The sequence below is a fragment of the Medicago sativa genome, chromosome 4, assembly GCF_051527215.1.
Source record: "Medicago sativa cultivar Bolivia chromosome 4, Bolivia_mono, whole genome shotgun sequence".
Lineage (NCBI taxonomy): Eukaryota > Viridiplantae > Streptophyta > Magnoliopsida > Fabales > Fabaceae > Medicago > Medicago sativa.
The window spans coordinates 62,514,770-62,540,643 of NC_140752.1; the positions used below are offsets into that span (position 1 = coordinate 62,514,770).

At 32.2% G+C, this 25,874-nt stretch overlaps 2 protein-coding genes and 2 pseudogenes across 2 annotated transcripts; 3 read left to right on the forward strand and 1 right to left on the reverse strand.

Moving 5' to 3' along the window:
- Nucleotides 1–416: 416 nt before the first annotated feature.
- LOC146930514 (putative serine/threonine-protein kinase PBL6) lies at nt 417–3,526 on the forward strand (annotated as a pseudogene).
- A 1,848-nt stretch (nt 3,527–5,374) lies between these two features.
- LOC146930515 (putative serine/threonine-protein kinase PBL23) lies at nt 5,375–12,379 on the forward strand (annotated as a pseudogene).
- Nucleotides 12,380–13,571: 1,192 nt separating this feature from the next.
- On the forward strand, nt 13,572–14,758 carry LOC146930516 (uncharacterized). Its single transcript, XM_085702026.1, has 2 exons — nt 13,572–13,937; nt 14,439–14,758. Exons 1-2 carry the CDS (start codon nt 13,673–13,675, stop codon nt 14,624–14,626), a joined length of 453 nt encoding a protein of 150 aa, XP_085558152.1. The 5' UTR covers nt 13,572–13,672; the 3' UTR covers nt 14,627–14,758.
- Nucleotides 14,741–17,597, reverse strand: LOC146930517 (uncharacterized). The gene is made up of 3 exons (XM_085702025.1): nt 16,468–17,597; nt 15,522–16,064; nt 14,741–15,241 (listed from the first exon to the last, which is right to left on the reverse strand). The coding sequence occupies exons 1-3, from the start codon at nt 17,383–17,385 to the stop codon at nt 15,095–15,097; spliced, it is 1,608 nt and encodes a 535-aa protein (XP_085558151.1). The 5' UTR covers nt 17,386–17,597; the 3' UTR covers nt 14,741–15,094.
- Nucleotides 17,598–25,874: the final 8,277 nt, after the last annotated feature.

Below are 25,874 nucleotides of genomic sequence, written 5' to 3' on the forward strand. Positions count from 1 at the left end.
AAACCTAATGGTCCAAAATTAATATTCTAGATATGCCACATGTATTAAGGTAATGACATTGTTATGTTTCTGTTCATCGTAATTTAGAGAAGTAGTTGTTATATAAGCACATACTAATTTGATGTGCAATATCTGATTTAGAAATTGTAAATTTTTTAACAATGATATTGTTATGTTTATGTTCACCGTAATTTAGAGAAATAGTTGCTATAGTATAACATACTAATTTGTTGTGCATTCTCTGATTTATGCCACATGTATTGGTGTTATGGTTAATTTGAGCATCGGGTAATGCAAAACTCTTGAAATCATTCTTAGTTTTGCTGATATAGCGGTTGTACAAATTAACAAAGAGGTTTATTTCTTAAGTTGTGTTTTTGTTGATAAGTGGAAAAGTACCCTTGAAAATTTAATCGATGACATCTTACACATACAACGACGAGTGCTTGGCGCTCCAGGTAACCCTCTCAATAGATGTTCATTTGATGTCGTCAAGTAATTTGTATGTTTATGTCGGTGTTTATATTTTTATAAGTTTTCGCAATTGATACAAACATCATGGTATTTTAATTCGGAGTCGTATTTTATCACCCTTATTAAATAGGAAGCAACATGTTTATATCATATATCTTGACTACTGAGTATATATTGACTATTTATGTTTGCTGAATTTAATAGATATTTCTATATGATTAATGTTGGCTATACGGGAAAATAAGTACAGTACAACATTATGAGATCAAGTTATACGTTTAATCCATCTTATACTCTTGTGTGTTTTGTATCGACTACTTATAATTGGCTAAAGTGATTACTTATTTACATGAGTTGTTATAGTATACACGTGAACTTATGTACATCAAATTAGCATTATGAGATCAATATATAAATTCTTGACTTTATATCAATTATATTGTGCATATTTGATTTTGGTTATGTATTATGACTTCTTAAATTACATTCCAACATATTTCGTTTTATTGTATATCAAATTATTCTGGCTCATCAGACCCGTGCGATGCACGGGTCGACGTTCTAGTTTAATGATGTAATTGAAGTGTCATTTGATGATGTGTTATATAAAGATGTGTGATTTAAAGATGTATTATATACAGATGTGTTATTTGAAGATGTGTGATTTAAAGATGTGTTATATAAAGATGTGATATTTGACGATGATGCTATTTAAAGAGGTGTATTTGTCGAGTCATATAAAAATATGCATTGTTGAGTCATTACTTGGTGTTCACGCATTCATGGTCAGTCATATTTGACGATGGTGTGGACAAAATCAATAACATACCTCTGATGTTCAAAATATTTGACGATGATGATAGGTTTGGTGCCACATGCATATATAATCGAGTTAGGGACATTGCATTCATTTTCAAGTATATTTGAAAATGTAGTATATTTAACGATGTAAATATATATATATATATATATATATATATATATATATATATATATATATATATATATATAGACACACACACACACACACACACATTTATATTTGTAGATGAGTTTATTTAAAGATGGTGACATGTTTGTGTTTATTAAATGATGAAAGATGATAATTAAATGATGTGAATAATTTATATACGAATATATGATTGGTGATGCTTTTGCTTTTTATGCCTTGTTTCTATTCATTATGATTATGCGATTCTTATGTCGAATATATTTACACCCTCTAGTTGTAGGTTGGGCACCTACACCCTTGTGGTGTAGATTTGCAGGCAGAAGATCTTAGTAGTAGCGAGTCTCTGAGGATTACTTTGGAGCATACTCGTTAACTTACCGCTTTTGGGAGTCTTTATCGAGTTGATGCTTTGATCTATGACACTAGGGATTGGGGATTTATTTTATTCTAGACTATTTTTTAGAATTATATTGAATTCAGTTTTGATGTTAAAACTATGATGAGATGTGTTCTTGAAATTTTTGAAAACTATTCCCTGCGACGTTTTTTTTTTCTTTACATTTAAATAAAATACTTTTTGATTGATAAAGATGTGGGGACACCATTACATGTTTTAATAGTTATTATATTTTTGTTAGAAAATAATATGTGGGGTTTAGGGTGTTACAGGAACCGTTTTTCATTTCGCGTCATTTTCTTGTTTGTTTTATTATGTTTTACAGGAAAGGAAAAGGAAAACGAAAAAGTTGAATCCAAAGGATTCTGCATCTACTTCTAGAATTGATGAACTTACTATGGAAATTGTGACTTCAAATTTAAGAAATGAGGCGATACATAAATTCTGTTTTGATGAACTTATTGTCGCAACAGATAATTACAAGAGTAGGAACATTGTGGGTCAAGGAGGTTTTGGCAAGGTTTACAGAGGAAAATTGGTTCCAACAAATCAGGTTTGTAAAATAAAATATATTGAAATCAAACATTTTAGTTATTGCTTTGAATGTGATCTTGCTTTTGTCAATGTATTGCACATTTATGCAATATTTGAATATTCGAACCACAGTTCAGTTGATTAAACTGTAAACCGATTCAATGACATTTTTATTATGGTTTGAACAGTTTAAATAAGTCGTTGAACCATGACTTGAAGGTTTAGTAGTTTGCCTTTTTTAAATTTTGATTTTTGGTGATAATTCTAAGTTATTAACATTTGCTAATTATGTTTATAATATTGCTTAGGTCGTAGCTATAAAGCGACGTGGCTTAAACAGTGAACAAGGAACCCGGGAATTTACCACTGAAGTGGAGACATTGAGTAATGCCTGCCACAAAAATATTGTCCAATTGATTGGATATTGTTGTGAGAATGAGCACAAGCTGTTAGTTTATGAGTACATGAATTTGGGATCTTTGGAAGATCATTTGTTAGGTATATATATATATATATATATATATATATATATATATATATATATATATATATATATCATCCTAATTATCATCACATACTCTTTTTTTTTTTCTTTGTAGGATCAAAGTTTAGGAACATTTTGACCCTACACATGATATAGACTTTTTGCTCCATTCTGATTTCGTTTCCTCTCGCTGATTACACTAGGTCATCGGCAAGGTAAACATATTAGAATTCTTGATTGGGATACAAGAATGAAAATAGCAACTGAAATAGCAAAGGGTGTGGAGTATCTACATGTTAAAATGAATCCACCTATGATACACTGTGACCTAAAAAGCTCAAATATTTTGTTGGGCGATGGATATGATGTAAACTTACCTGATTTTGGGTATGCGAAAGTAGGCCCAAATTATGTTTCAAAAACGATTTATGGCACAATTGTATATTGTGATCCATATTATGTAAAAAAAAAAACGGTACTTTGTCATTCAAATCAGATATTTACAACTTTGGAGTTGTTCTTCTGGAGCTCATCAGTGGTAGAAGAGCTTTTGATGAAACAAGACCTGACGATGAACAAAATCTTGTTTTATGGGTAAGTCAATGTTGGTCTTTTTGTCTGTTCATATTTGACCAAGTTTTTAAATTTTGTTTCATAGGAGACAAATTGTGCATTTCAAATGTAGTTATCCCTTACGTTTATTTCTTTAATTGTTTTGCATTCTTTTTTTGGTGGTGGCTGGGGTTTGAACCCTAAACCTTGCATATATTGCATTGCCTATACCAACTGAGCTAAGCTCACAAGGACAATTGTTTTGCCTTCTACCCACTGGTCAGAATTTATAGCAGTAGTTATATAATATATAATAGAACATTTATTTGCTTCATCTTAATTTTCTATAGTTCGTTATTCATCATTTTTAATTCTTATGAATGTATGCAATAAATGATGACTATTGTACACTATTTTAGGGCAGCTCTCTAGTGATGATTGCTTGTGAAAGCTGAAAGGAGGAAATCATTCTGCTTCACAATTTAATCATCAAATTATTTTAAAAGATTAAGAGACAATCAACAATGAATTGATTCAAGTGGTAAAAGACTTTGACTCCTTAAAAAAGTGATGAGAGGGGTTTAATGAAAGACTTGTTTACGGAAAAATATTATTGAAAGGAGTTCGATCCACGACTCTTAAGTAAGTTGTCAGAATTTGAACATGCTTACGACAAAGAAATACATTATGTTTAATTAAACGTTTGATTCTTTATATAGAGTATTATTTTTTTTATTTTTGTCTTTTATTAATTTTTTACTTTAACTAAGCTTCTCGAGTGTTTTGAACAAAAAAATTTCAAACAAAATTTTATGAAAGTTTTGGAAATAAAAATAAATCAACTCTAAAGTATAAGTTAATACAATGACTAATTGTTAAGTTTCTTGTATTAATACATTGAGTTCAATCAACAGATAATATCTTGTACTCGATATTGAGTTTTAAAAAAATAACTACGACTTATTTCTCTTTGTTTTATAGACTACTAAATTTTATTTTTTTATAATCACACTAATATATAATTAAGATGATTAGCTGACCATAATATATATTATATACACCTTCCGGTCACTGTTCTAAGCAAAAATCAATATTTTAGATTCATTCAATTAATGATATATATGGTCTTTATTATACACCACATACATCATTTAATGAATGAATCTAAAATATTGATTTTTGCTTATAATATTGACCGGAGGGTGTACGACATTACCGTATGCACACCTGATGATACTATAAAAAAACAAAAAATCAAAACTAATTATTCATGTATATTGCTTGGTTTACATCAACGGTTTATATAAGAGACTTTCAGATACAAAACTTTTGTTTTTGTTACATAAAATATAAGATACAATCCAGTCTACAATTTAGCTGTCTTTGATGCCTATATGAGTAGGTTTGAGAACAATTTATTTAATATAAATGTGATATATTTCATTTTGTAAATTACTATCTCGCAATCAAATTTATATATAAATATTTGAGATCATTTTATAAGTATCATTTATCAGCAATATATGTTTTGTATATTTTAAACATAAGGCAAATCACGACGTGTGGAAGCTAATGGTCCAAAATTAATATTCTAGATATGCCACATGTATTAAGGTAATGGCATTGTTATGTTTCTGTTCACCGTAATTTAGTGAAGTAGTTGTTATAGAAGCACATACTAATTTGATGTGCATTATCTGATTTAGAAATCGTAAATTTTTTAACAATGACATTGTTATGTTTATGTTCACTGTAATTTAAAGAAATACTTGTTATAGCATCTCATACTAATTTGTCGTGCATTCTCTGATTTATGCCACATGCATTGGTGTTATGGTTAATTTGAGGATCGTGTAATGCGAAGCTCTTGAAATCTTTCTTAGTTTTGCTGATATAGCGGTTGTATAAATTAACAAAGAGGTTTATTTTTTAAGTTGTGTTTTTGTTGATAAGTGAAAAAGTACCCTTGAAAATTTAATCGATGAAATCTTACACATACAACGACGAGTGCTTGGCGCTCCAGGTAACCCTCTCAATAGATTTTCATTTGATGTCGTCAAGTAATTTGTATGTTTATGTCGGTGTTTATATTTTTATTAGTTTTCGCAATTGATACAAACATCATGATATTTTAATTTGGAGTCGTAATATATCACTCTTATTAAACAGGAAACATAATGTTTATATCATATATCTTGGCTAGTGAGTACATATTGACTGTTTACGTTTGCTGAATTTAATAGATATTTCTATATGATTATTGCTGCTATACGGGAAAATATGTACAGTACAACATTATGAGATCAAGTTATACGTTTTACTCCATCTTATGTTCCTAGGTGTTCTATATCAGGAAAATTTGTACATGACAATATTATGAGATCAAGCTATACGTTTAATCCATCTTATGCTCCTATGTGTTCTGTATTGACTACTTATAATTGGCTAAAGTGATTACTTATTTATATGAGTTGTTATAGTATACACGTGAACTTATGTACATCAAATTAGCATTATGAGATCAATATATAAATTCTTGACTTTACATCAATTATATTGTGCAGATTTGATTTTGGTTCTGTATTATGACTTCTTAAATTACATTCCAACATATGTTGTTTTATTGTATATCAAATTATTCTGACTCATCAGACCCGTGCGATGCACGGGTCGATGTTCTAGTTTAATGATGTAATTGATGTGTCATTTGATGATGTGTTATATAAAGATGTGTGATTTAAAGATGTGTTATATAAAGATGTGTTATTTGAAGATGTGTGATTTAAAGATGTGTTATATAAAGATGTGATATTTAACGATGATGCTATTTAAAGAGGTGTATTTGTCGAGTCATATAAAAATATGCATTGTTGAGTCATTACTTGGTGTTCATGCATTCATGGTCAGTCATATTTGTCGATGTTGTATTTGACGATGGTGTGGACAAAATTAGTAACATTCCTCTGATGTCCAAAATATTTGACGATGATGATAGATTTGGTGCCACATGCATATATAATCGAGTTAGGGACATTGCATTCATTTCAAGTATATTTGAAGATGTAGTATATTTGACGATGTAACATATATATATATATATATATATATATATATATATATATATATATATATATATATGAGTTTATTTAAAGATGGTGATATGTTTGTGTTTATTAAATGATGAAAGATGATAATTAAATGATGTGAATAATTTATATAGGAATATATGATTGATGATGCTGTTGCTTTTTAAGCCTTGTTTCTATTCATTATGATTATGCGATTCTTATGTTGAATATATTTTCACCCTCTAGTTGCGGGTTGGGCACATATGCCCTTGTGGTGTAGATTTGCAGGCAAAAGATCTTAGTAGTAGCGAGTCTCTGAGGATGACTTTGGAGCATACTCGTTAACTTATCGCTTTTGGGAGTCTTTGTCGAGTCGATGCTCTGATCTGTGACACTAGGGATTGGGGATTTATTTTATTCTAGACTATTTTTTAGAATTATATTGAATTCAGTTTTGATGTTAAAACTGTGATGAGACGTGTTCTTGAAGTTTTTGAAAACTATTCCCCTGCGACGTTTTTTTTTCTTTTCATTTAAATAAAATACTTTTGAATTGATAAAGATGTGGGGACACCCTTACATGTTTTAATAATTATTTTGTTTTTGTTAGAAAATAATATGTGAGGTTTAGGGTGTTACAGGAACCGTTTTACATTTCGCGTCATTTTCTTGTTTGTTTATTATGTTTTACAGGAAACGAAAAGGAAAAGGAAAAAGTTGAATCCAAAGGATTCTGCATCTACTTCTAGAATTGATGAACTTACTACGGAAATTGTGACTTTAAATTTAGGAAATGAGGCGATACGGAAATTCTGTTTTGATTAACTTAGTGTCGCAACAGATAATTTCAAGAGTAGGAACATTGTGGGTCAAGGAGGTTTTGGCAAGGTTTACTGAGGGAAATTGGTTCAAACAAATTAGGTTTGTAAAATAAAATATATTGAAATCAAACATTTTAGTTATTGCTTTAATGTGATCTTGCTTTTGTCAATGTATTGCACATTTATGCAATATTTGAAGAATCGAACAGCAGTTCAATTGATTAAATCGTAAACCGATTCAATAACATTTTTATTCTGGTTTGAACAGTTTAAATAAGTTGTTGAACCATGACTTGAAGGTTTTGTAGTTTGCCTTTTTTAAATTTTGATTTGTGGTGATAATTCTAAGTTATTAACATTTGCTAATTATGTTTATAATATTGCTTAGGTCGTAGCTATAAAGCGACGTGGCTCAAATAGTGAACAAGGAACCCGGAAATTTACCACTGAAGTGGAGACATTGAGTAATGCCTGCCACAAAAATATTGTCCAATTGATTGGATATTGTTGTGAGAATGAGCACAAGCTGTTAGTTTATGAGTACATGAATTTGGGATCTTTGAAAGATCATTTGTTAGGTATATATATCCTCCTAATTATCATCACGTACTCTTTTTCTTTTCTTTGTAGAATCAAAGTTTAGAAACATTTTTACCCTAGAATCGATATATAATTTTTGTGCCATTCTGACCTCGTTTCCTCTCGCTGATTACACTAGGTCATCGACAAGGTAAACATATTAGAATTCTTGATTGGGATACACGAATGAAAATTGCGACTAAAATAGCAAAGGGTGTGGAGTATCTACATGTTAAAATGAATCCTCCTATGATATACTGTGACCTAAAAAGCTCAAATATTTTGTTAGGCGATGGATATGTTGTAAAGTTATCTGATTTTTGGTATGCTAAAGTAGGCCAAGAATATGTTTCAAAAACGATTTTGGGTGTGCTCTGGTGCCAAGGTGTATGTATATGTGTGGGCCAAGATAAAAGTGTTACGTGGTTTGTGTTGGCCATTTGGTCAATATTTCAACTACTACTATATATTACTAATTACTACCACCTAAAAAACAAAATTCTACAAAGTTAGTGCATGCACAAGCCTACATAACTTTGCATGTGCATCCGTCCCTGCGTTTATTGAAGTGGGTCAACGTTTCTTTTAATAAAAAAAATCTTTCTTAAGCTTAATTAGTTTCTTGATTGATTTTGGTGGGAACTGTAACACCCCAATTTTTAATATTAGTTTATTAATATTATTATTAGATAATATTAGTATTACTGTTATTATTAGTATTGGTTTTTAGGTAGTATTGATTTAAATATTTGTATTTATTGGAAGAATAGGTAAGGAGAAAGTAGATGGATTGGTTATTCGGTTAAAGAGTGAGAGAAAATAATCTTTACGAAGAAAATCGAGTTTTAAGAGAGAATAAAAAAGTAGAGTGTGAACGGAGATAGATTAGTAAAATTGGGTAGAAAAGAAGTGTAGGTAGTGAGCTGAGTAGTATTTTAATGATTTAAGCAGAGGGATGTGTGAATAGCAAGGTGGTTTAGTTACAAGAAGAGTAGTAACAAAACCTAGAGGTACAAATAGTAATATGAAAAGGGAAGTTATACCCTACACCCCTACATTTATACCTTCACCCCAACAATTAACTTAAAGTACCAAATTTACCCTTTATATAAAATAAAACCCAATCACACCCCACCTTTTTTCCGGAAAACGCACAAGTGTTCACCCCCACCTTTTCGCATAGCAAACAGTAAGAACCCTTCTTTACTCAAAACGTTCGATTTGATTTTTTCTTTAACATGCATCAATTCTTGCAACCCTTCTCTGCACATTGTTGGATTAAAAGTAAATTTAATTAAAATAAATACAATCAAATTAAAAGAGGAGATAAGTGAATTGGGAATTGCAAGAAGGATCGAGAAGCATGCCAAACCCAAAATCTGAAAAATAACAAAAAACTACCTAATTATTTGATTCATGCCATGGTTTTCGTTGGATTACTCATAATCTGGATTTACTATCTTAACACCCAAATCTTTGATTCTTTTGAAACAAATACAAAAAATCAAGAGAATTGATGGTGGCACATGAAACCTTTTTCTAAGATTTGGGTGAGAATCGGCCAAGATTAGATGGGAGTGATTAGGTAGGTTTTTTTGCTTTTGATAAAAAAAAAATCGAAAATGTCAATATGAGTTTTCCGAACTTAAATAGCTAACCAGAAATGTATATTAAAGTTTTCCAAAAAAAAAAAAGTGTTTAAATGCTATGTGGGGGTGAACTAGGAATATGGAAATTTTGGCAAAAGGGGTAAAATTGGATTTTTTAATAAATTGTATGGGTGAAGGTATAATTGTAGGGTGCAAGGTAAAATGTCCTATGAAAAGATTGGTTACAAACTCAATTAGAGCTTATAAATAGAGAAGAGAATAAGAGAAAAATGGTTGCCGAGAAACAGAAAACCGAAGCGGCAAAAGAAAAACTAAGGTTACAGAGAAAAGAGGCAAAGAGAGAAGAGCGATATTCAACCATAGTAAATCATCAATTTCGCAAAACTAGAGGTAAGGGGAGTCTCTATTCACATACGGGTTGTATGAACATATGAGTAATGAAGGGTTTGTGTTTTTCTTCCTTGTTTTCATGTTCTTTTAATGAATTCATGTTAAATTTGTGCTCTACTTTGTTGCTGTGATTTTTGTGTATGTTCTTATTTCTGAATTGTGATATTTTCATGTTAAATTTGTGAATTAAGTGGCTTAACAATTGTGCTTCAATGGGAATTTTGTGAATGCTATAAAGTTTTGGTTTCCATGTGTATACAATGTCTTTTCCTACAAAATATATCTATGTATATGTCGATTCTCTTTTACCATACTATAAATTATTTTACATGAACTAGTCCGTGCAATGCACGGGCATTTTTTTTATAGAATTATTTTTAATAGTAGGTTTATTTTAAAGATATTGTTTTCAATATATCTATGTGAATGTCTTTGATATTGGTTGCGATTTCAATTTAGAACATGTGTGATGAATGGATAAGTTTTGTTGAATTATTCTTGGTAAATATAATCTATTGAAGGGATTATTGGTAATGACTATAATCTAATGATTTAGTTTTGAATGTAATAATAATTTGTTACATTATGTTACCACCATAGGAAGTTTTTGAAAACTATTCCTCTGCGACGTTTTTTTTTCATTTAAATAAAATACTTTTGAATTGATAAAGATGTGGGGACACCCTTACATGTTTTAATAATTATTATATTTTTGTTAGAAAATGATATGTGGGGTTTAGGGTGTTACACGAACCGTTTTTCATTTCGCGTCATTTTCATGTTTATTTTATTGTGTTTTACAGGAAAGGAAAAGGAAAAGGAAAAAGTTGAATCCAAAGGATTTTACATCTACTTCTAGAATTGATGAACTTACTACGGAAATTGTGACTTTAAATGTAAGAAATGAGGCGATACAGAAATTCTGTTTTGATGAACTTAGTGTCGCAATAGATAATTTCAAGAGTAGGAACCATGTGGGTCAAGGAGGTTTTGGCAAGGTTTACAGAGGAAAATTGGTTCCAACAAATCAGGTTTGTAAAATAAAATATCTTGAAATCAAACATTTTAGTTATTGCTTTGAATGTGATCTTGCTTTTGTCAATGTATTGCACGCACATTTATGCAATATTTGAAGAATCGAACCACAGTTCAATTGATTAAACAGTAAACTGATTCAATAACATTTTTATTCTGGTTTGAGCAGTTTAAATAAGTCGTTAAACCATGACTTGAAGGTTTAGTAGTTTGCCTTTTTTAAATTTTGATTTGTGGTGATAATTCTAAGTTATTAACATTTGCTAATTATGTTTATAATATTGGTTAAGTCGTAGCTATAAAGCGACGTGGCTCAAACAGAGAACAAGGAATCCGGGAATTTACTACTGAAGTGGAGACATTGAGTAATGACTGCCACAAAAATATTGTCCAATTGATTGGATATTGTTGTGAGAATGACCACAAGCTATTAGTTTATGAGTAAATGAATTTGAGATCTTTGGAAGATCATTTGTTAGGTATATATATCATCCTAATTATCATCACATACTCTTTTTTTTTCTTTGTAGAATCAAAGTTTAGAAACATTTTTACCCGAAAATTGATATATACTTTTTGCTCCATTCTGATCTCGTTTCCTCTCGCTGATTACACTAGGTCATCGGCAAGGTAAACATATTAGAATTCTTGATTGGGATACAAGAATGAAAATAGCAACTGAAATAGCAAAGGGTGTGGAGTATCTACATGTTAAAATGAATCTTCCTATGATATACTGTGACCTAAAAAGCTCAAATATTTTGTTGGGCGATGGATATGATGTAAACTTACCTGATTTTGGGTATGCTAAAGTAGGCCCAAATTATGTTTCAAAAACGATTTATGGCACAATTGTATATTGTGATCCATATTATGTAAAAAAAAGGTACTTTATCATTCAAATCAAATATTTACAGCTTTGGAGTTGTTCTTTTGGAGCTCATCAGTGGTAGAAGAGCTTTTGATGAAACAAGACCTGATGAACAAAATCTTGTTTTATGGGTAAGTCAATGTTGGTCTTTTTTGGTTTAGTTCAGATTTTAAAATATTGATTGAAAGTTAATAATGTGTAAGAGATGTTACACATAAAGTGCATATACCAAATATCTATTTTCAAGGCTGCAAATTCATGTACATACTTGCCTCTATTGACAAAATATTTCTTTATTGATACTTGTGAATATTGTTTTGCAGGCAAAACCTGTATTTAAAGATAGGAACACATTCAAAGAAATTTTGACCCATTGCTAAAGGTAAATATAATAAGAGAGGTTTACAGAAAGTTGTTGACATTGCTGCATTATGTGTTCAAAAGGAAGCTCCTCTTAGGCCTGATATAAGTCAAATTGTCGCAGAACTCGAAGCTCTAAATAAAACAAAATCTCATGCTAATGAAACAAAAGGTTCTGGAGCTCATGTGTTGGACAAAGTTCTACAACCCCACCATCTTCTCTGGAGTGAAAATTGTGTCATGAATAAGTAAACTATAGGGAGTTACATTTTTTTGTCTGTTCATATTTGACCGAGTTATTAAATTTTGTTTCATAGGAGACAAAATGTGCATTTCAAATGTAGTTATCCCTTACATTTCTTTCTTTAATTGTTTTGCCTTCTTTTTTTGGTGGTGGCCGGGGTTTGAACCCTGAACCTTGCATATATTATGCATTGTCCATACCAACTGAGCTAAGCTCACAAGGACAATTGTTTTGCCTTCTACCCATTGGTCAAAATTTATAGCAGTAGTTATATAATATATAATAGAACATTTATTTGCTTCATCTTAATTTCCTCTAGTTTGTTATTCACCATTTTTAATTCTATTATGAATGTATGCAATAAATGATTTGCATGAATATTGTACACTATTTTAGGGCAGCTCTCTAGTAATGATTGCTTGTGAAAGCTGAAAGGAGGAAATTATTCTGCTTCAAAATTTAATCATCAAATTATTTTAAAAGATTAACAGACAATCAACAATGAATTGATTCAAGTGGTAAAAGACTTTGACCCTTTAAAAAAGTGATGAGAGGGGTTTAATGAAAGACTTGTTTACGGAAAAATATTATTGAAAGGAGTTCGATCCACGACTCTTAAGTAAGTTGTCAGAATTTGAACATGCTTACGATAAAGAAATACATTAGGTTTAATTAAACGTTTGATTCTTTATATAGAGTATTATTTTTTTTATTTTTGTCTTTTAATAATTTTTTACTTTAACTAAGCTTCTCAAGTGTTTTGAACAAAAAAAATTCCAACCTAATTTTTGTTATGGAAAAAAAACACTAAATAATTTTACGAAAGGAGTTAATTTAAAACCTAATTTAAAAAAAAAACGCTATACAAACTACATATTTTTGAACTAAATAAGCAATTTATTTCTCTCAAAAAAAAAGCAATTTATGTTTAAACTTTATTGTACAAATTAATTTTTGTATTACAAAATTATTTTCCAAATAACTTTTAGAAATTAGTTACATTAATTTTACAAAATTAATTAATCCAATTAGATTTTTTTTTTTCCGACAAAATTCAAATCAATTTTCACAAGTATATAAATAATCGAACATTCTTGTGGAAGAGTGAAGACTATAAAGCACGTGCGTGTCACGAGCATACACTTCACATTCCCGCCAAATTCTGTTACAGATCCTAACGAACCAAACCAAAACACAAATCGCAAGCTTCCATCTCCGAACAAATTTTCCTCTGAATCACACCGTAACTTCATCTTCTTCTTCTTCTTCTTCTTCTTCAATCACTCTCTCTTTTCTTCACAATGCAGCAACGATCTTCAATCTCAAACTCGCGATTCTCCGGCGACGATCACGGAGCCATCAACATCGTCACAGAGCAACCGCCGAACACAAAACGGAGAAGAAACGCCGACGATGATTCACTCGACACACTTCCAGTTTATCACCGCACTGCCGCAAGAAGAGACGTTTCCCGGTCACGATCACCGACGGTGAATAAGATGATTCACGCTATTCCCTTGCTTGTGTTCCTTTGTCTCTTCATTCTCTGGTGGTTCTCTTTTCCAGGTACCGTTTCTTCACGCGCTTTCGTTTATCTCTTAATCTTATCATGATCTTGTTCTTTATGATTTCTGATCAGCGACATTCTTGTGTTCATAGTTTCTGATTAGCAATAACCAAAGTTGAAGATTAATAATATGCAAGATTATAAGATTATTTAAATCTTAATATCACTAACTTTTCTTAGGAATTGAATATAATTAGCAACATTCATAATTTTGTATTACCGTTCTTAATTTCGGATTTGTGATTATAAAGATATAAAACTAAAGTTGAAGTTTAAGTGTAATTAAATTCAGATTTGTGATCATAAAGATAGAAAAACGAAAGTTGAAGTTTAATTCAGAGTTGTGATCATAAAGATTAGGTGTTATTTTAATTAAAAAAAGATTAAGTGTAATTGAATCTTAATGTTACTCGGGTGTTATTTGATAAAATCTTTATGATCTAATGATCTTTTGATTAATTTCAATTTGTTGATGAAATCTTGTGATATTTTGAAAACAGTGGATGTGGAGATCAAGGATGGTAGGATAACAACTATACGACAGATGGATACACCGGTTTCAGACGATCATGCTCGATTTGATCTTACCATACTCGCTGTTGCTGCATCGTCACCTATGCCTTCAATTCATCAAGATCTTTCAGGTGAGGATGAAATGTACTTGCCTCCATCGAGTTCGCCTAATTGAAGAACCATTTCCTTTGGTAAAAAGGATTGAAGTTTTTTTGTGCCAATTCTCTTTTTGGACACTCATTAGATGACATAGAATAGAAATTTCATATGAATTTGTGCTTTGTTAAAATGAAACTATGAAAACTTTCATTTCATTGGAGAAGAATAATGAATTTCTCACATAGAATGCATTACAAAAACTTGCAATACAGTCTCATTTGTTGACTTTACAATTGTAGCTTGTGACATTATGAACAATGATATTGTTCAGCTTCAGTTTGTGTTCTGTGGAATTTTTCTCATGCAAATACAGCTATGAAATTTGATTAACAAACTATGCAATTTAGTCTCCACTTTTGTGTTTACAATTACATAGAACTGTAGCTTGTGATAATATGAACAATGAGAATTGTTCAAGTTCAATTTGTGTTCTGTGGACTTTTTCCCATGCAAAACAGCTAAGAAATTAGATTAAAAAACTATGTCATAGGAATTTGGAAGCTGAACTTCCACCTTTAAGGATCAATTCGCTAACCTCTCCCTTTCGGCAGTTGCCAACCGATATGTACAAAGTTGATCCCTTACGTGAGTGACGTGACGGTTGAACTCTACAGCAATCCCTCCTTGGTGACTGCAAAACAAGTTTATAATTTAGTCACTAAAATGATTAATGTTAAATATTGATAAATTAGTAATGGAATGAAAAGAAATGAACGAGGTTAGTTGATATCTCAATATACTTTGTGCGATGTCTGATTTGTATCGGTGCTCGACACTCATACATGTGATTACATTCAATTTTCTCAAATTATTATTGATGTTAACATTAGTGTCGGTGTGCCTAGTATCTGTGTGTGTGTGTCAGTCAGTGCTTCAAATGCATAGTAATTTCAGTTTCAAAGTATCCTTACCCTTTGCCAGCGAAGAGGATCTCGTCTTTTTGAAACTACAATGTTATCGATATCCTCTGGTGAGTCCATTTTCCACCGGCAATCAGGAGGTTTAGATTTGTAACGTGCATAAGTACCAATAATTTGCTTCTTAGCAGGATCATATCGAGTTCTGTTCATATAGAAAAGGAAAGCTTTCTGACAAGGGTGTTTGGTTACAGGCCTTGTGTTGAATGCATAAGCAGTGTAATCAGCTCTTCTATACCAATTAAGAAAGGTTCTTGTTGGCATCTCTAACTCTCTAGGGGACAACACTCCCCTAAGAACTTGAACAACATAGCCCCATGAAACTGAGATGGACCAGTATCTTTTTTTGTCATAGCAAATTGATTGTTGCATTATGCTACCTGAATCTTGCTTCACAGATTTCATTAAGTGCTGTAGTGATTGTACTCTGTTCATCTTTGGAAATATCGGTTGCACTACATCAAGGTGGTGCAATGACACTAGTGGGGCAACAGGATGTGCTCCTAGAAGGCCTAATAGGTCCCCATACACATCATACTGCATAGAAAAGAAAGGTATACATAGGAAAATTTCAATTCCTTCATTAAATTGAGAATCAAAGTCACCGACCATTCCTAGTAATTGATATTAGTATACCACTAGACATTTTCTCCATTTTAAAAAATAAAGAACAAGGCCTAACTGTAACTATGGCAGCATTTCTAAGAGAGCGATGCATTAAAAAAATGTAACATGGATTTATTCAAGATTTGTTCAATAATCTATTGTAAAAAACTAGCAATTTTTATAAAAATGTTTGTTTACTCTGTACATCTTAAACAATACTATACCAATAGATTTCTCAATTCATTTATATGAAACTGATCAAATCCCTACCCAATTGATGTATAGTTTAGGAGTGTTAATAGTGATAAATTAACTTATTATTAGTGTTAACTACCTGGTGAAACCCTGATTCTTTGGTTAATGGAACACCTAGCTCAGCCATGCAAGCTTGCATTCTATCATCACTACCATACAAAGCAGGGTAACGTTGAATACAACGATCCTGCATCTTTGCAAGCTCCTTAGCCAAAGGGTAGCTTATAGCAAATCCTCCACCACCATAAGCCATAGCATAAGAGAAATGTATGTTCTGAACATGACTCTCAGAGGAGCTTCCAACATAATAAAATTGAGTATGATCATATTTTGAAAGAACTCTAACCACATTATCAATCATAAACACAGTATCATCATCTCCCATCATGAACCATCTCACATCCTCCAACCCAAGTTTCAATGTCTCTGTCACAATCCTTGAAATCCTTAAAGCAGATCTCTGTCCCTGACGATTTGTATACTTAAATCTACTAGTGTCCCCCGAAATTTGAATGTCTGGTAAGTCTTCATCATCACGCGTCTTCACTTTTTGATCCATCCACACCACCCCTCTTGTTTCATTAGGTTTCCACCATACCTTAATGTATTCCTTTCTTATGTTCCACAAATTTGATGAAGCTGCTATCCCAAAAACAATGTGTTTGATCTCTGTGTCTTGTCTTTGAGATAAATCATCAATAGACAACTCTTCTTCATCTTCATCTTGCTCCTGTTCTTCTTCCTCCTTTGTTGTTCTGTCCTGTTTCATTTTTTTCTCGTTTGAAACTTCTTTTTCAATTATAGATGATGTAGTTTTGGATATATTTCCAGTACTAATCATCTCAAGCTTTTCATCTGCGGCTGCATCTAAACGAACGTTGGTGGAACAATCTCGCTTTTCAGTGGTTAATAAAAGAAGATTGGAAGAGTAAAGGATGTATAATATTATCATGATTAGGATCAACCAAGTGATGATACGTTGCCTGAACGAGTACATTTGGTTTTTTTGGATTTTTTTTTCTTCAGATTCTTCGAGTTTCTTTCAGATTGTTGGGTTAATAGTTTTGTTTCCAGGTGTTGGAATGAAGAAAGACGGTGGTGGGAAGGGTGTTCAATCTCAGAATTGTTCGGATCACAGTATACATTTTTTGTTGATGTTCTTCTATGTGTGAAGTTTGTTATTTTGTCAAAAAAATATGTGAAATTTGTTATGTGACGAGGCGAACTTGAATGCGGTTAAAATGGAAGTAAGGTTGAAAATTACATATGCCTAGTGCGTTTTGCATGCAATTTCCAAGTTTTTTTTTGTTTTGTTTTGAAGGGTCATGCAATTTCCAAGTTGTTTAGAAATAAAAATAAGAATTTATTATTTCCTAAAAAGAAAACAAAAGAATCCACCAAAAATAATAAAGTAAAAAAGTGTTTTAAAAATAAAATTTTTGGCCATCTATTTACATATTTTTGAACTTTTAGTCCTCTTTTTCTAGCCATATTGTATATCTCTATTTTTTGTATCAAGGGGAAAATTAAAAAAAAAAAACTAAGCAATCCGCTGCCTAAATAGTCCAAAGGTATATGCAATCAAAGTGATATTTAACTGAGAATGAGGAGACATCATCATCTTCATAGAATCAACATTATTAGCACTAACTTAGCCAACCAGTCAGCGTATTTATTGTCTTCTCTCATAGTATGATTAAAGGAGGTCACCTAAAGAAAGAGAAGAGAGCTTCCTTATGAGAGAAAGCAAGTTGCTTGAGGATGAAAGTTATTCTGATTAATATCCATAATAAAATCCAGAGTTGTCTAAGAGTTTGATTCCATGATGATAGATCGATACTCAAGGTCCCAAACTAGTTGAAGTCCTCTCCAAATAGTTGAAAGTTCAGCTAGTAAATTAGAAGTTATGTCACAAGACCTAGAAAAGCCCTGAATACAACTTTCTCTATCATTTCTCAAAGGACCGCCAAAACCTGCATTACAAAAAATTTCAAAAGAAAACCATGTACATTGATCTTAATATAACCTTCAGGGGGGATTCCATTGAAAATGACGAGTCACATGATGCTCACAAATGGTACCACGAGTGTGGCCTATAGATGCATGATAAGAGATTATGTACTACTAACAGAATTCCAAGTAACTTTCTTCGCATTTTAGAAAATCTCTTCATTTCTACTTCTGCAAATTTCAAAACAAGTTACTATATTAACATAGTACCCACCTCCATTTTAATGCTACGAATAGCCATGACTGGTCGAGTATATACCATTGGGGGAACAACTCTGAATGAGTTTGTCATCAATTAATGTCATTATCAATAGCAATGCTACAAATACAATCTTGATAAAATGAAGGGAATTGATTCTAGAGTCGGTTGAAGCTCCAATCCTCATTTTCAAACAAATCACAAAGACGAATATTTGTGTCACTAATGTCAACATATGTCACAACATTGCAAAGATAGACATTATCTACACACGCACATACACATCTTGTCCCAACTCTATAGATAAAACATGGGCCTAATATTTCAACTACCTTCTCAATAGCACGCCACATGCAAGAATCACCATGCTTAAAAGAAGAATGTAAAATATGGGTATCAGACATATATTTTCTCCTCAACATTTGAACCCAAAGCTTTTGTGGTTGGTGTAAAATGCCATGTATGTGTTTTCCAAGTAGAGAAGTGTTTTAGTTCCTACTTGTACGAATGCTTAAACCACCATGAGATTTGGGATTAGTCAGGTTCTTCTAATTCAATCAATGACAAGAATTTATTCCCCGTATAAAGAAGAAATACACCATGGAATCAATATTATCACAAATACTAGATGGAAGCCAAACATTTTGCATATTGTATAAATACTAGATGGAAGCCAAACATGTACCACCTTATGTGGCAACACCCTTTGAACCCCCATACAAAATTGTGAGATGTGTTCACATGTGGTCCCCACACAAAAAAAATCTCAGTTTTTTTTTTTGTCTCTCACTCTCTCTTCCGTTTCTTTCCTTCACCATCTCTTCTCCCACTTCTTTCACCACCGTCTGTAACGCCCACTTTTTCATAATTGTTATTTGAATTGATTTATTAGAATATTATGTGAAATATTATTAATATATGTTATATTGGTGAAATATATGTTAATAGTTATTAAATAGGTATTTTTCTAAGTGGGGGAGAAATATTATTATTAGTAGAAATAATTAATTATTAAGGGAAAGAGTAGGACTGTGGTGAGAAGAGCAATTAGGAAAAGAATAAAATCAGTAAATGGGAAAGAAAAACATAACGCGTATAACTGAGAAAAGAGGAGAGAAAGCAGAGAAGTCAGAGAGAACCCTAATTGGATGAAGAACGCGGCTGTTGGAATTCAGAAAAACTAATCTAAGGTAAGGGTGGGATTCCTTTCAATAATCTTGATATGTAATTCTGAAAATTGGTGAATTGTTGTTCTTGAGGTTAGGGTTAGAGAAATTATGATAATTGATGAATTATGATGAATTATGTTGTTGAATGCATGGTTATATGTTGTTTTACTTGCTATGTTGTATATAGAACCTGTAAACATTGTTCTAAATCATTTTGGGGGTTTGGGCGATTGAAAATTGGGTTTTTAAGAGTGATTCATAAGCGAAAAACGTATTGTTAAACTGATTTTTGAACTGCAGAGAAGCCCAAAATCGGCCACCGAATTGTCAAAATCGGCCACCGTTTTCTGATCTAAATTTCCAGTTTTAGTTCTGGAAAAATCGGCCACCGATGTGTCAAAATCGGCCACCGATTTTCTGACAGGCCAATCTAGGAAATACTCACATTTTTCACCCATTTCTGTTTTGAATTAGTCTTCGGTGTAAACATGAAAGTTGTAGATAATTGAGTTAGCTTTCTAATGGCTTTGGAGTGACTAGAAAATTATTTGTAGATTTTGAGTTATGATAAAAATAGTCCAGGTGGGTCTTCAGAAAACTTTAAGAAAACTTAGCATAACTAATCCCAAGTTAGTCCAAAAACTTATGGTTGGTTTCCCAACTTCAAACTTAAGTGTTAGTGATTTAATTGAGTTGTTTTATGGGTATTTGGCGTATGTTCTATTGATCAAAACTTAATTGCTATTGAAGGATGTTTTGAACCTTGAGATGAATGTAATTGATTTATATATATGTTATGTTGTTGATTTCCGTTGTTGACGTTGTTGTATCGTCTAATGTCGAAGTTGGGGAGTGTGTCATAATTGTTTTAGGCACATATGTTGTTGTTGTAGGTGTTGTTGTAGTTGTATGTTGATATACACTAGTTGAGTCCATTGCATTTAGAGTTGTGTTGTTGCATAGTTAGCGATGGGGGCTTAATGCCTGACAGGTCCTTTATGAGCTTAGCGATGGGGGCTTAATGCCTGACAGGTCCTTTATGACCTTAGCGATGGGGGCTTAATGCCCGACAGGTCCAATTATGACCTTAGCGAAGGGGGCTTAATGCCCTGGTGGTACCACATGCATAATGAAGTTGTCTAAGTTGTTGTTGAGTTTGTCTAAGTTGTTGTTGAAGTTGTAGTCGCATTGTTGAGTTGTTGTCGTCGTTGTTGCATGGTCGAGTTGTCGGTGTCGTTGTGGATAATGTTGTTGTTGTACCTTGTTGCTGAAAATAATTATGTTGTTGCTTATGTATTTATTTATATACATTATTAATGATGTCTGTTGTGATATGCTTTGTTGTTTTCATTAATTTGATGAATTATATATTATTATTATTGGATAAGTTTCTCACCCCTTCTGCTTGAAAACGTTGCCCTTTGTATGGGTAACTTGCAGGTAATGATGGCTTGTAGGTTTGGTCGGCTCAAGTGTCTAGGGCTCTGATACATATTAGGATGGGGATTCATCGCAACTGTTTTCGTTTTCTTCATTTCTTTTATGTATCATATTTTTGGTAAAAGACTTAATAATGGAGTTTATCGTTGTCGAAAATAATGTTGATTACGTTGAGGCCTTTGTGCCAAGATTTTCCCTTTATGTTGGATTTGGTTGAAATAGTATTTTCTAAAGAATTATTCCGCTGCAGTTTTGGAGATATTTTAATTGTTGATTTAAATAAATAGTTATTTTCTATTTATGAAATTTTGATTAGCAGTGTGACACTCCGTTGTATGGTTTACTCTGATTATATTAATTAATATTACGTTGTTGGGGGAACGGGGTGTTACACCGTCGGCCACCCTTCGCCACCTCCAGACACAGATTTGAGAGAGAGAGATGCAGATAATTGTTTGACAGAAAGAGGTTTGGTTGGATTAGGAAAAAAGTTTGTGAAAATTTTGAAACCTTCCTCTTCTTTTTCTGTTTTATTTTGTCATTTTTTTATTATAAAAAGAAATTGTTGTTGAGGGTGGCGCTGACGGCGGGGGCGACATGAATTTGCCGGCATGATGGCAGTTGCTGTGTTGCACAGGATGGTGTATCTGGTGGTGATAGAGATTTGTGTTTTTGTTTAGAGATAGAAGGGAGAAGAGAGTGAGAGTGAGTGAGAGAGACAAGGAGATTCAAAAGCAAAGGATGGAGGCAAGCAAGGAGAGGTGGGCGGCGACAGTGCAAGCAGGCGGCAGTGGCAAGAGGATAGGATGGAGGAGGAAGAAAGTTCTGAGAAAGATGAGTTAAGGAAAAATAGACATGTGAAATTCCAATTTTACCCCTTGCATTTTAATAAAATCACAAAGATGGCATCCACGTAAGCAGGTGTATGGCAATGGTATTGAAAAGGGGTGTTCACCAATAATTTTCCTTGTATAAATAGGTGTGACAGACACAACACTTTAGGCTAAAGTGATTTGACATGATCTAGTCAGCAAATTCAGCTTCCAACTTTCCAGTCTACCATTTATCTTGTCTAGGATATAATGAATATTATATTTTTTTAACTTTACCAAGGCAAATTCTATGATACATCCAAAAATTTGAGTGTATTGGTACACCAAATCTTTAAATTATTAGTTAAATGAGTTATTTTTTGAAGGAAAAATTATTTTATGTCGCCTATAATTATTAATTATAATAACTAAATCTTATTTACCAAAAATGTTGACGAAATAAAATTTAATTTTTCTGAATTTTTATTACTCATAATAGAGAGTTTTGATTATTTTCTACAATTAAATGTAAAATAATTTAGTATGATTTTTATAAACAACGAAATGATGTTTTTACTTATGAAATGATATTTTCTAAAATATAAATATCAATAAATAGCTCTTTATTTCATAAAAATAATAGTTAATTTATAAATCTTTGAAATAAAAGTACCGGTACACCTTAATTTGCAAGTGTACCGTAGAAGCTCCCCTTTACCAAACGTCGTAGAAAATCCAACCATGAAATTAACATGGTTAGTAAGAAGAAAGTCAATAAACTGCAAGTGGCAGTCATAGTTTTGAAAACCGGACCAGACCGGCCGGTCGAACCAGTTCAACCGTGAACCGGAGGGGTAACCTGTTCGGTTGACTTATTGGATCGGTCAAGCAATCAACCCGGTGCGAACCGGTATGAACCGGGAAAACTCGGTTAAAACCGGCGAACCGGTGGTTTAATGAGCAGACCGGGTTACAGTTTTTTTTATTGAACAACTATTTTATATATCAAAAAATTGAAAACTAGCGCCGGTGGGGTTCGAACAGGCATACCAGCAGACTCAAATTTAATCTGACGCTATAACCGCTGCTCCACTGCTACTCGTTGTGATGTATGTTTGATTCATATTAAGTAGAGTTAATTAAGTTTTTAGTCCCTATAAATATTTAGAATTTTGTTTTTAGTCCCTACAAAATAAAATCACACTTTTTAGTCCCTATAAAATTTTCCATCAATATTTTTAGTCCCTATAAAATTTTCCATCAGCATTTTTAGTCCCTATAAATTTTTTCCATCAGCATTTTTGGTCCCTAAAATGCTTAAGGAAAATGTCACAGGGGCTAAAAAGTGTGATTTTATTTTGTAGGGGCTAAAAACAAAACTGTGAATATTTATAGGGACTAAAAACTTTATTAACCCTATTAATTATATATTATTTCAAAATACCATATACTAAGATACACCATTTCTTCTGTCGAAAAAAAAAAGATACACCATTTCAATTCACATTTGTATTTTGTCTTTTTTTTTCTTTTCATAACTTGTCTTTTTTTTTTAAAGTGTTTTGAATTTAATATACTCATATTATATAATATAAAAGAATTAATTTATGTGTTTGATCATATAATAATATTAAAGTTGATGGACTTGAATTTAAAGAACAAATTTGAGAAATCATCTTAATTTATTTGATGATTTTTTTAAACATTTATTAGTGTTATGTTCTTTTTTATAGCCAAGTCATCTTATTTAATACAAAGATAAAAAAAATTATGGAGACCGGGAGAAATAACCGAGTCATCCGATTCAATCCGATTCTTTCATGCGGTTCAACCAACGACTCAGTGGTTCGACCAATGACCCAATGACCCAGTACCCCTCCCGAGTCGATGACCGAGCCGAGTTTTAAAACTATGGTGGCAGTAGTTAGTGGTCTTAAGTTTATTTTCAGTACAATCTTTAAGTATAAATAAGAAAAGTCATAACTTAGGGCCATGCATGTTTATTAGTGTCCTCCTATGTATTTTGTTATGCAAATTTCAATCTAGTAATGCCTTTGTTTGAATAATTAAAAAGCCACAAATAAAACATTCCACTTTTTGTCGAATTATTTTGAAAGCACTGCTCATAAGTGCAACTGAATGAAGAAGGAATGATCACATGACAAGCACAATCTTCACCAAACCATAATTGGTGAGATCTTTCAGCCAAATATATAAATTTTATTGTTTACTTTCATTTTCTACTTATTCTTTCAGGAGAAATGACTTTATCCGTGTGTTCATTTCTCGAGTTTGAGTTATTCTTACATGTTTATTGGTTATGCATACACATACTGGGGCCATCTTTGTATAACTATAGACTTTTCCAAACCAAAAGTTGAGCCTTCATGCAATAACTCTATTATTTCGGTGTCAAATCATAATATAAACCGATTTAGACCTTCAAAATTATTTTGCTATTATTTACCCTATGTCGAGTTACGTAGATGAATCAAAATGATTCTCTTATGATGAAATTAAGCTGGGGTTTGCTTATGAAATTTGCAACATTCTAAATTGGAGGTGGAATACAAGAGAATCATGAAATGAATTCAAGAATAACTATCTCAAAGAAAAAAATCCGAAGGAAAAAGATAACAAAAAAATTCAAAATTTAAGTCCCTTCACAAAAAATATTAATAATAAAAGATTATCTTTGTACTCATTTAAATTGATTAAGGAACCGATGCTTGGTAGTTATGGAAACATTTCATAGATAAGAAAGTAGTAGATACCTAACTCCAAATTTTAAAAGTACTTTCCCAAATCCATCCACCCCTTACCTACGTCAAGTTATTACCTGTAAAAGCCCTCTTACAATGTGTGTATTGCATGTACTTTGATTCACGTTTAGAAGACTCTTAAATTGTATGGTTAAGTGGCACATGCATGTCGATTGGAGTGAATACTAGAATTCAATGTTTTGGAAGTAGGTTTAAGTATAAAAATAAAAGGACTGTGCTCAAGCTATCATTATTGGGATACTTCCTTTGGACCGAATAACTTGAGAGTGGGAAACCATGCTATTATGAGCAGGAAAATGAAAAGCACCGGTAGCAACATCTCCGAAAAGAGGTGAAATTCTTTTTCTAGTATTTCATCATTCATGAAGGTGTGTTATTTTTCTGTAAATTCTTATTTTGCAAGCATGTTTGCTTGTGGACAAGAAAAAGTTCAAGTGCGGGGATGTGATGAAAAGAAATTATATAGGATTTCTAGTCATGTTTTAGAGTCAAATTAGTGTAGAAGTAGTTAGTTTTATCGCATTTTAGTCAAGAAATCAGAAGAAAGTCATGAAAATACAAGATTCAAAAGCATAGGCCAGTCGCGCATAGGCTCGTGTCACGAGCTGTATAGATGCGTCACGGGCACCAGAATTAAGAATTTGTCAAGTTCCCCCTCGGCCACGACCGCTTCATGGCCTATCAACCTCACGACACAAGCAACTAATGCAGAAAACAACATAATTGGCCTCGTCAAGGCTCGTCTCGTGAGATATTATTTCGCGCTGCAGTACGAATTTCCCTAAAAGGTTGGGAAACACACGCCTATATATACCTAATACCTGACCCCCAGGCTATGAAGCCCCGATACGGATACGGATACGGGTACGATACGATACGGGTACACGAATACGTCAAAAATTTCAAATTTAGGATACGATACGGCTTGGATACGTTTACAATATATATATATATATATATATATATATATATATATATATATATATATATATTAGACATAAATGCACAAAAAATAAATAGCGTGAAATCTTAAAACTAATTACATCAAGTCAAAATACAATGGACCATTCACC